Source organism: Bicyclus anynana, chromosome 20 (genome assembly GCF_947172395.1).
Source record: "Bicyclus anynana chromosome 20, ilBicAnyn1.1, whole genome shotgun sequence".
Classification (NCBI taxonomy): Eukaryota; Metazoa; Arthropoda; class Insecta; order Lepidoptera; family Nymphalidae; genus Bicyclus; species Bicyclus anynana.
Genome location: NC_069102.1, coordinates 10,183,906 through 10,196,060, shown reverse-complemented (window position 1 = coordinate 10,196,060; position 12,155 = coordinate 10,183,906). Strand labels below are relative to the sequence as shown.

The 12,155-nt window shown below is 38.2% G+C and overlaps 1 protein-coding gene across 4 annotated transcripts in view; it reads right to left on the bottom strand.

Annotated features, from left to right (window-relative positions):
• Positions 1-12,155, bottom strand: part of LOC112057996 (hepatocyte nuclear factor 4-gamma) — a 67,845-nt gene that overhangs the window by 17,304 nt on the left and 38,386 nt on the right. Inside the window, exon 1 of one of the 4 annotated variants that reach the window (XM_052887728.1) lies at positions 1,607-2,133. The exons of 2 other annotated variants lie outside the window; for them this stretch is intronic. In XM_052887728.1, coding sequence (XP_052743688.1) covers positions 1,607-1,793 — 187 coding nt within the window. In that variant the 5' untranslated portion in view covers positions 1,794-2,133. Of the gene's footprint in view, positions 1-1,606; positions 2,134-12,155 lie in introns of those variants that run through there. One more of the 4 variants, XM_052887727.1, reaches the window with a different exon arrangement.

The following is a 12,155-nucleotide window of genomic DNA, read 5'->3' as shown; positions in this document are numbered from 1 at the left end:
CTTCACCGTTTGAGACACGTGGCATTTAATTTCTTAAAATGCACACAACTGAAAAGTTGGAGGTGCATGCCCCAGACCGGATTCGAGCCCACACCCTCCGGAATCGGAGGTTGAGGTAATATCCACTGGGCTATCACGTAGCCAAAAAAAGCTTTGGGTGGGTAAGTCGGTACAACGGACGTGAATTGAATCCTGGAATTATCTCTCGGATTTGAGTCCCTCTTACACTTGAGTTATCGGGGCTACATTCAATTGGGTCATAATAAAAAAGAAATTATGTTAGAGGTACTTCATAAATGCATAAATTCATTGCTTGCCCTCACGACATACGAATATCTATACCCATACCTATAGTTAAAACAATTTCTATCTAATTTAAATCTTTGAATTCCAATATAAACTAAGTAATAGGTAATTTCCGTAATTCAAACAAATGCAATGTTATTATGAGTAATTATAGCTCAGGAATTTATATTATAATCCTGCTGGCAGGAATAAGTTAGGTAAAAGGAAAAACCACAACTATTCATAATACGTCAATAAAATTACAACTAAATTGATAAATTAATTATTATTCAATTGAAAACTATTACGAATAACATTTGTAAATTTATTCATGAATTAAGTTTTGATTTACAAAGGAATACAATAACATAATAATTAAGAAAGAATTTTATCCCAAATGTGTTAACAAACAAAATAAGAGAGATTTAAGTAAAGCTCGGACATACAAACATACGGTACGAATACAGAACCTCCATTTTTTAGTCGGTTAATTAATTGAAAAATATATTAAGCAGAAGTCTTTGAAAACATTGTTGTCTATCTTGCCGGTCGCTTATCATTTTGAACTCCTGTTGCTATGATAAAAAAGTCGTTTTATCTATGTAATATTAAAAAAGAGCCGGGCAAGTACGAGTCGGACTCGGCCACCGAGGGTTCCGTAGTTTGTATATTTTACTAAACCTCGAGTTTTGACTTTTAATTTACGTAATTTAAATAGGCGGTGTGGGTTCGAGTCCGGTCCGGAGCATGCACCTCCAACTTTTCAGTTGTGTGCATTTCAAGAAATTAAATAACACGTGAAGGAAAACATCGTGAGGAAACCTGCATACCAGAGAATTTTCTTGATTCTCTGCGTGTGTGAAGTCTGCCAATCCGCATGGGGCCAGCGTGGTTGACTATTTGGCCTAACCCCTATCATTCGGTTAAAAGACTCGAGCCCAGCAGTGAGCCGAATATTGAAATATATTTTCAGATTTTTCCCTATACTTACTTATAATATACGACAGTATTACTTGTCATTCATAAATTTAGGTCAAGGGATAGTACCTACCCTATAAATTTCGATTCTCTTAAGAGTCGAAATAGGACATAAGTCATTAGAAGTTCGATTTTTTTACAGCGGTAAAAAGACTGAAGACTAACTAAACTAATTCGATACCCCCGCACGTGTATCCGTTTTAAATGGTTTTGACAGACAGATGACAGACGGCCAACAAAGTAATTTCTCTTTTTTATCAACGGAACTCTAAAAAAGCAATAAAACTAATTTTGATAGCTAATCTAGGTTTTGGTATCGATATAGAAATGTCTTAAAACGCACCTGTGTTATAGGACGGTAAAGGGTTGACGCGAGGACTTTCTGTAGTTCTATGCGCGTGGATAGAGAATAAGTTGCTCTGATGTTTCTCCCACATTAAGGGCCCTGGCACTACGTACTCGGGCCCTGGGCAGTATCGCGCTCCGCAAATGTCTTGTGTGCCAGCCATCTCGCAACCCAGAGCTGGCATCTTCCACGGAATAAGGACACTAACTGTCACATCCACTAGTTATCAAGAACTGAACGGTCACCATTCGACGTCGATTGATAATGGAGTAGATAAAGTGTATTTAAGTCAGGTAATCGAATGCATTCCAATTATGTATCTACACACAGCACTACTAATACTCAATTAATCAATCTACACAAAACGTTGAAATATATCCAGATATATGATGATCTCATTTGCTAGGTTTTATGTACTTTTATGTCAATGTTCACCAGATTTGTGTAATTTAAATAACAAATGTCCATGGCTATTATAACATAAGGAGCACAGTCATTATGGTTTATTATAACAATGTTCACAATCACCAGGTTTTTCGATATCTTCCAAGGATCACTAAACTATTGACCGACAATTAAGTGTTTCTGTAACAGCTAGCTTGTAGTCCTATGGACACTAGGACTGATTTTTGTGTCCTTGCTTGCTTGTAGTCCTATGGACACTAGGGCTGATTTTTGTGGTGGCAATGTTCAAATTCACCAGCTCAGCGTTTAAAGTTGCTGTTATTACAATGACCACTTTAATACACTTTCACCAGGCTTTTTATCAATGTTCAGGTTCACCAGATATTTTAATGACCAAGTATTTAACTGAAGCGCTCACTTTCGTCTTTATCACGCAATTGTTTTGGTACAAAACGCCGATGTTACCGTAGGTCACGCGAGCGTGTCGTGTGTCTGCTAAGTGACAATACGACCTTCCTTGACCGCGACTAAGCGAGAACTAATGTAATAACTATCGGGTGTTTAGTAGGCTTTAATGAGCGCAAATCTGCTGACAACGCAGCCGCCTGTCAGCAAACGTGAGTCACCCGTTATCGGAAATGCAGCGGATGTGGAGTATGCATGTCCAGGAGTCACAACTGATCAGTTTCGTTCAGAGAATGTTATGTTACCGACCGGATGAGTAATTGATTGTCGCGCGCGACTCTTTGTTCCTTTGTCATCTTTTGTTGTTAAATGACAATTTTTAATCGTCCCTTTTTTGGACGATGCTGCGATAATTTTGACACGCTGTCCCGTTATGTGTGAAATATCATCTCGGTACGTAAACCGTTGCAATCAATCCAGATTGTACATTTGAATTTGTTCCGTGAAACTCTTTCTAAAAATAGAATGAATAATGTCAAGGAAGACGTTACTTATTTATGTGAATCGTCGTCATGTGTAACTCACATGGGCTCCATTGCAAAATTTACAAAGTTTTATATCCGACTTCAATATAGGTAGTCTGGAATCTTAAATTGTTTTTCAGATAGCGTGGGTACGGTGACAGTCTTTATTACGTTCACAATATGTATTATTATCGTGCATCGCGGCAAACTTTCAAGAGTGATCACCCGCACTATCCTTTATGAAACGAATTGTAGAAGATACGAAATAGAAACGACTTTTATCCATTTGTTTAATAGATGAAAAGTGTTTTTCAAATTTAATATTCTCAGAAATATATGTACCTATTTGTAGGTTGTCTAAAAAAGCTTCTAGCTAAATATCATTAAGGAGAGGAATAACAAACAAAAGTTAAAACAATCATAGTACGGATTATATATACATAATATTATATGTATACACAAAAATATATAACAGTCCTGACAGTGATGATTGATTGGAATCCACGGGGATTATAAGATTCTAAGAGGGTGTCGATGGAGCTGTGATACTCTAGAGCTAGTGGAAATGACCTCTGCCTCCGATTTCGGAGGGCGTAGGTTCGAGTCCGGTCCGGGGTATGCACCTCCAACTTTTCAGTTATGTGAAATTTAAGAAATTGAATATTACGTGTCTCAAACGGTGAAGGAAAAACATCGTAAGGAAACCTGCATAGGTACCTGAGAATTTTCTTAATTATCTGCGTGTGTCTAAAAATTCTACCAATCCGCATTGGTGAGCTATTTAGCCTAACCCCTCTCATTCGGTTAAAAGACTCGAGCTCAGCAGTGAGCCGAATATGGGTTGATAATGATGATGATGATCGATGGTAAAGAGGTCCTCAAAACGGATGCTACTCTATAATAGAATACGCAGTAGGTAACTACAATAAATATAAAGTAGAATTGTTGACAAAATGACAGTTTGTTGACAATATAAATGACAACTTGTTGACAATATAAATAGATTACGGGCTATTAGTTAACGAGAGCGCAACTTTTTCCACGCTCGTAATCGCGAAATAAACATTTAAGTTAATGTAATCCACATGACAAACGCATGCTTTTGATTACATATTTAACACACAAATCACAATTTAAACAATAATTTTACGTCCTGGATGCAGTATCCGAGTCACCTTATAATTAGAAAGAATAGAAATTCGGTTTATTAGGGTTCCGTAGACAATAATGAACCCTTATAGTTTCGCTATGTCTGCGGTTTTTTTTGCTCAGAGACATTAGTCCTAGAGAGCTGTCCTAATTGAGCACAAGTAAGTAAATATGTCCTTTTTTTTTGCTCGACTTGCGGGAGCACTGCCGTGGCCCCAGAAAAGCCTTATATTTATTTACTTGTGCTAAATGACAGTCAAAAAAAACATCTCGAATTATATTTTTCAGGCTATAACATAGCCTGAAAGTAGGGATGAATTTTATTTTACTCGTTTACCCCACAGTGCTGGGTCTCATTAGAAGGGCTTTTGCAGAATATAGGGTTGTGTTAACATCGGTTTTCGATTTAGGGATCTGTTAGTGTAATAAAGAGGTTCAAATGGGTATAATATAGTAATTTTTGTTAAGACTTGTGTCCCATCCTCTGCTAGCTAAACGGTTGTTTATGGATATGTGAAAAAAACACAGAAATAGTAATAATAAAATTAAAAGAATAACCTAAACTAAAATAGCTAAGAAGGAATTACAATTTAAAGAGTTAATAAAATTAAAATGAAACCTATGCGATATATAATAGCTAAGAAGGAATTTTAATTTAAAGACATTGTCACCCAGCCAAAAACCACTATTTTACGTCGACATTGACGTACAATACGGAACCCTACACTGCGCGTGGCTCAACACGCATTTGGCCAGGATTTTTTTTTAAATTAAAGTCGAAATAAAGAAGAACTACCCCTGAAGTAAAGGTGGAGGGCACAAGAGCACGTGGTAGGTCACCAATGCGCTGGACTGACCAAGTAAAAACCGCTCTCCATGAATCTCTGCACGAATATGCTAGGAGAGCCACACTACTACATAACGAACGACAATGCTTCTCAGGCAACACAAACACAAGCTACACAGCGTCTTCGCCGGCGAAGACGAGGTGCCCGATATCTGACGTCACCCAGACGTGGGCTTTTTAACTCACGATCTCGGGGGCGTCCGGACTGATACACTCAGGCCAAAACAGCCTTCCCGAACGGCCCTCTAAGTCGAGGCCCGAGTCTCAGAGGAGACGCCCTTAGAGAGTCGTTCCGCCCATCTACTTGCTTCTGCTTTCGGGCCCCATCAGGCGATGCTTCTGCGCTCGCCCAAACCCCCCGGTGACGCCGCTGAGGTCCCATAAGGAGCCTACGGCACTTACACAATCAGAAAAAAAAAAAAAAAAAAAAAAAAAAAAAGAAGAAGACACTCGAAATCCGTAGTCGAGTTTCCAGTAAAGTTGATTTAAAATGAATTTTTAAACTACTCAAATAGGGTCAAGTCACCGATTCAGAGCGGTCTACTTGGTGAATCAAGGGTACTGCGTGTAAGGGGGACAGACGACAGTCTGAACTCCGATAATATGATATCATGACCCCGACATGACTTCAGATATGACTGTTTACTTGCTGTTTATCTACGCTGTAAATCATGGCACAGATTACATAAGAGGTACCTTAATGTACTCGTCACTTTAACTTCAGAAGCTTCTGGTTGATTGTTGTTCTAGGATACAGAATACAGTAATCCTAGTCGTCGTCATCAACCCATATTCGGCTCACTGTTGAGCTCGAGTCTCCTCTCAGAATGAGAGGGGTTAGGCCAATAGTCCACCACGCTGGCCCAATGCGGATTGGCAGACTTCACACACGCAGAGAATTAAGAAAATTCTCTGGTATGCAGGTTTCCTCACGATGTTTTCCTTCACCGATTGAGACACACCGATTACATAAGAGGTACCTTAATGTACTCGTCACTTTAACTTTGCAACATCAGAAGCTTTTGGTTGACTTTTGTTCTAGGATACAGAATACGGTAATCCTAGAGACGGAGCGTATTGTGAGGAGGTTTCTTACGCCTGAGCCCTGACCATCGGTTGCTTAGGCAATGGGCACTCAATAACGCCGCAACGATAACTTTTATATTATTAATTTTATAAGCATTAATGAAAATTAATAAAAAAATTAAATCGACTTCAAAAACATAATACGTTCCGACTAAACTTAAACACTATAAATAACATCATATTATTAAGTTCCTGCTGCTTTGCTGTTGATTACCTACTGATCATTTTGAAGGCGGTGCTAACCCGATGATGTATTATTTCAAGCCATATAAAGATATATATAAGGATTTAACTTTTTCAGACACGGCTTAAATTACGGCAGTTGACTACAGTTCTCGACTAAGCCACAAGTGGACGGAAGGCATGTCGCTTGCATGCACTGCATCTTATTCTGTTATATGCGATAGTTTAACAAACTGCATGGATACTTTGTTACCTTCCACCCAAGATGATGTTTAGCATATCTACCTGATTGGTAGCAGGTAGTGATGCTAAACATCATCTCGGGTGTCACATCACCCAAACAAAAGGTTGACTTTTACGATAAACAATTATAGAGGTATCCATTTAATACGAAGGTATTGAAATAGGAGAAAGTAGAAGATACCTAAAAGATTTTTTAATGTTTACATCGTCCATGTAATGATAACCCGGAGGAGGTCGCTCTTAAAGATAAGGCCGTCTTATTGTCATATATTGTTGTGTGTATCTGGTAAAATTGTAAAAATAAATAAATAAATCATAGTCCTACTTAATAATGATGCCATTTAATAAATTTTTCAAACGTCAAAAAGGCTATCGTCTAAGTGACGTCACAATATTACTTGATGTACAAAACGTCAAACTAAGAATTGTTAACTAATATCAAAGGCTCCGTTTGGAAAAGATTTGTTAACGTGACGTCATGAAACAGTTAAAATATTGTGTTATTAAACATCATGGACACGCTGTCCATGATGTTTAATAACCTTGCCTTGTATTGTCAAAAAATATTTAATAACAAGCGGACGCCCGCGACTTCTTCCGTGTGGAAATTTAGTTTAGCACAAATCCCTCGGGAACCACGGATGAAATCCGGGATGAAAAGTAGCCTGTGTGTTAATCCAAAGTGAAATCTATTTCCATTCCAAATTTCAGCCAAATCGATGCAAAAAATATGATGATTTTTTTTCAATCTAGTAGAACGATAATGAACGATAAGACCATTTAAAAAAAGTGACAACTAGCCTATTGCAGATTCGCCGCTATATAAAGTTTTGAATAAAGAATAAAGTTTTGTTTTGTTTATGTAGCAAGAAGTCATTTGAAGGCAATCTTCACACACATACACAGTTACACACACTTTAATATTTGTAAGGACTAGTCTTCTTTTTAACCGACTTCCAAAAAGGAGGAGGTTCTACGTTCGGCTGTATGTATGTTTTTTTTTTTTTTTTTTTTTTTTATGTATGTCCAGCGATAATTCCGTCATTTGTGGACCGATTTTGAAAATTCTTTTTTTGTTTTGAAGGGTTTGATTCCAGGGTGGTCCCATTTTTTTCATGTCAGGATCTGATGATGGCATCCTGGAGAAATCGAGGGGAACTTTCGAAAATCGTAAAGACGGCTAGTGCGTTTGTTAGTGTTTCCATAAGGTATTTTAAACCACTACAATTTTATGAAGGTCTGGAGTTGGTCTGATGATGGAGCCAATACACAGACGATGGATCTCGTTAACGATTTACAGCAGGTACCTTTTGTTTGGGCTTGATTTATTTGTATTGATGAGAACTTTCCACCTAGATGGGTTGTGACTGTATTAAGGGTCTGATGATGAAGACGAAGGAGAGATAAGAGAACTACTCCACGGTTCACAGTAGCTACCTTGTGTTTGGACTTGATAAATTTGTATTGATGAGAACTTTCCACCTGGATAGATTGTTACTGTATTAGAGGTCTGGTGATGGAGATGAAGGAGAGTTAAGGGAACTCCTCGACGGTTCACAGTAGCTACCTTGTGTTTGGACTTGATAATTTTGTATTGATGAGAACTTTCCACCTGGATAGATTGTTACTGTATTAGAGGTCTGGTGATGGAGATGAAGGAGAGTTAAGGGAACTCCTCGACGGTTCACAGTAGCTACCTTGTGTTTGGACTTGATAAATTTTATATTGATGTTTTCCACCCATATGGATTGTGACTGCACAGGGGGTCTGATGATGAAGACGGAAGACAGTCACCATTCACGTTTTTCTGAATATTCATATTACGTGAAGGGGGAGTGAAATTTTGTATATGAGTTAAGGTAGTATTTTTAAAATTGGAATTGTAGGACTTAGATACTTATCATAAGAAAATAACGTTTCAACTAATTGCTCATTAATTTTTGTTCACACTCAGTAGGTGTGCTAACACTAAAAATTAAAAAATAAAAATTTTAATAAAAAAAATTCCACCGACTTCAAACTCAAATATTAACCTAAACTAAAAAGCAAAAAATAACATCTTACCTACGTGCTAACTTCTGATCAGTTTGAAGGCGGTGTTTTCTTGGACAAAGAACCGAGTTCACATCAACTGCGAGAAAAGACCCTGACAGAATGGTCGGCGGGTGGAAAAGGAACGTGGACGAGGGAGCTAATTAAGGACTTAAAAAGTCCTTAATTAGGTAATAGAACCTTGGGGAGGTGGCTCACGTAGGCTCTTAGAGTTTACGAAGTGACACGTACCTCTTTATTTGTAATGTCATTATCTTTGCACAAGGGAAATTCTCTTTGCTCCTACCGAAAATTGCTACTTCTGTTCTATGGAGAAGAGAACACTCCGTGATATGCTATATTCGAACGCTCTGCCTGCGACGACCTGAGACGGGCGGGGAGCGAATGCTCGTATGGAATCCGGTAGCCTGATTGAGCGTATGCTGTCCAGCGTAGGCGAGTTGCAGCAATACGCACTAATTATAAGAAGGAAAGCGAGGGAAAAGGAAAAGAAAAAGAAAAGAGATATAATCTAGACGGAGTTAGCACGATGTAATACCACGCAGTTTCGTGCTGACTCTGATGATTAAAAAACAGAAAAACCGGCCAAGTGCGTGTCGAGCGACGCGACGCGCGACGTATAGGGTACCATAGATTAGTAGATTGGATAGATCTTTCAAAGACCTATTCAACGATACCTACCTCACATTATAAGATAAACGAGTAAAAAAAAAATCATCCCCATTTTACAAAATATTTTTCAAGATTTTATTTTACGACTTAGCTCACATTTTTAATGTAAAATTACAAGCTAAATTACAGCTATTTAGTACTCGTATTAATAGTCTCTGCGTTAAACCGCGGACAGACGGACGGACAGACAGACGAAAATGGCGAACCTATACGGGTTCCTTGAGCACTACGGTACCCTAAAAAGGAGGTAGGATATATAGAGGAGATGGAGCCCTAGACCTATAGAGGACTCCTTAAAATGGGCTGATAAATGGTGATAGGAAATTATTCCTTTACACGTCTAAGATCGCTTTTATTCCACCATCATGGCCGTTAAGTTATAAAATACGGAAAACGTTTTATTTGTTTTCTGTTCGGTTAAAATAATGCAATTATTTTATACTAAGGACGCCGAGCTATAACGGTATGTGAAGGAGCATAATAAACGTGTCTTGTTACATAAAAATACGGAAATTTAAAGGTGACGTAACCAAAAGGGGGCCGCGTGTTTTAATTATTGCGAGGTCATTATGTACAAGTATTTAGTTTATTTGGTTTTAATATTAATAAGTAGCTGCTTGGAAGTTTTTGAGTAGTGAGCGTTGTTTGAAACCATCCTCCGCTCCAGTGGCGTAGCTTGCGTTGCGTTGGGCCCTGTATCAAAATTAGTTGGGGGGCCCAAAATCACGGAAAATCTCTTAAGTTGTTGATTCCTTTCACCACCAAGTAAAATTGGTGCCAAACTATTTGTTGTGACATACTACATTTTTTTTAATCGACTGTAGTCGACAAAGAAAATGGCTAAATTTCTGATTTTCAAATTTAGTAAAACTTTTAGGCTTAACCCTAGAAATAAAGATTGCCCTTTTGACTTTCGGTAATCTCTGCAGTGCGTATAGAGTTTCACTCTATACGCAGTATTTTATGTTTTCTTTCGGGAAACACTAGACTATACTACAGCCTTTCTTGATGAGTACTGTTTACCAACAAATAAATTAGAAATTAAGGTAGAAAACGCATGTCATTTCAAAACTTATTTATTTTAAAATATGTATGGTTTGTTTATAAAATGTTGTATAAAATATATTAACCATATCTAATTGTTCTAAGCTTATTAATCAAATTTATTTTCATCAATTCAAGAACAAGTTAATTATAATTATTATTAGGTGTGAAATGACACGTAATTTATACCCTCATTTTTTGTTTGTTGTTAAACAGTATCTTATCAAGAAAGGCTGTAGTATAAGTGCTAAATTTTACTATTTTTAGATTTCACACGTAAGATACTGGATACGGGGCCCTTTTAGTCCGAGGGCCCCGTATCATTGATACGGCGGTAGCTACGCTCCTGCTCCGCTCGCTGCTTTGCTCTGAAGGTCAAAATTACGTGATCATATAATGTTTTTTTAATTTTTAAAGTAAATACTTGACCTGTGTATTGTCCAGTGGATAATTGCCGAAGGCAATTATCCACTGGACAATACACAGGTCACAGGTCACAGTCACACTGGACACAGGTCACACTGGACAATGCAAAGGGCGTAGGTTCAAATCTGACCCGTGACATGCACCTCCGACCTATCAGTTATGTGCATTAAAAAATAGATATCACGTGTTTCCCGGTGAATGAAAACATCGTGAGGAAACCTGCATACCTTAGAATTTACTTAATGCTCTGCGTGTGTGAAGTCTACCAATCCTTCCTATACCTAATTATCAATAATTGCGGTGTACATCTGTCATCATTAATCTATCATTATGTGATTAAGAACAATGGAGGGTAACTAGGCTGACACAGCAAATTTTTTATGGCTCTTATATAATAAGAATAACTTATTTTGTATGACTTAAATTATTTGTTTCTGTTTGTTGATAATTTTTAGAACTATTGAAGTTCGAGATGTGAGATTGTGATTTCGTTCGTTCGTTATCAACCCATATTTGGCTCACTGCTGAGCTCGTATATAACTGTTACTGCTGGACTATTAGGCCAATAGTCCACCATGCTGGACCAATGCGGATTGGCAGACTTCACACACGCAGAGAATTAAGAAAATTCTCTGGTATGCAGGTTTTCCCACGATGTTTTCCTTCACCGTTTGAGACACGTGATATTTAATTTCTTAAAATGCACACAACTGAAAAGTTGGAGGTGCATGCCCTGGACCGGCTTCGAACCCACACCCTCCAGATTTAGAGGCAGAGGTTTGAGGTGAGCTGTGATAGCCCAGTGGATAATATTAGTATAGATTCTAAAATATAGACGCACAGGCAAGTGACGTCAAACAGTGGAGCGTGTAGCGATGCTCCGTGACGTATCATTAACCTTAACCTTGACACTAGCCGACAGGTATTTTACACCAAGGACGACCAGTACTTACTTACCAGTACTTGCAGCGTGTAATAGCACATAAACGTACGTTTGATGCATAATATTTTAAATTATGTTTTAGAATACTAGCTCTAACTATAACTAGTTAGAGCTAGTTAATACAGCCTCAATTGCTCAACGGTAAGAGCGGTCGGACTCATCACAGAGGGGTGATGGTTCGAATACAGTATTTCCCGACTAGTTGGAGGGATTGGGAATATAGGTTATATTTAAAAGGTTTGCCAGTTCTTTCTTTAAAAAAAGTAATGCCACGCAGAAACCCAACCCCCCCCCCCCCCCTGGCACCTAGATAACTTTAATTCATGTCTCTACATCTCCACATGAAAAGGGCTGGACTCAACACTGAGATGCTATGGGCTCGATCCCTGCCCGCTGGACTATTGTACTCATTAAATCCTAACACAAGGAGGGAGGGCAAGGAGAATATTATTCGGGATATTTTGAACATATGGCAAACATTCATAAATAAAGTCATAATAACATGCCCTATGCGTCGGAGCGAAGTTAGTAAGGCGCTCAGGGTCGAGATAGCCAAAGGGCCCTTCC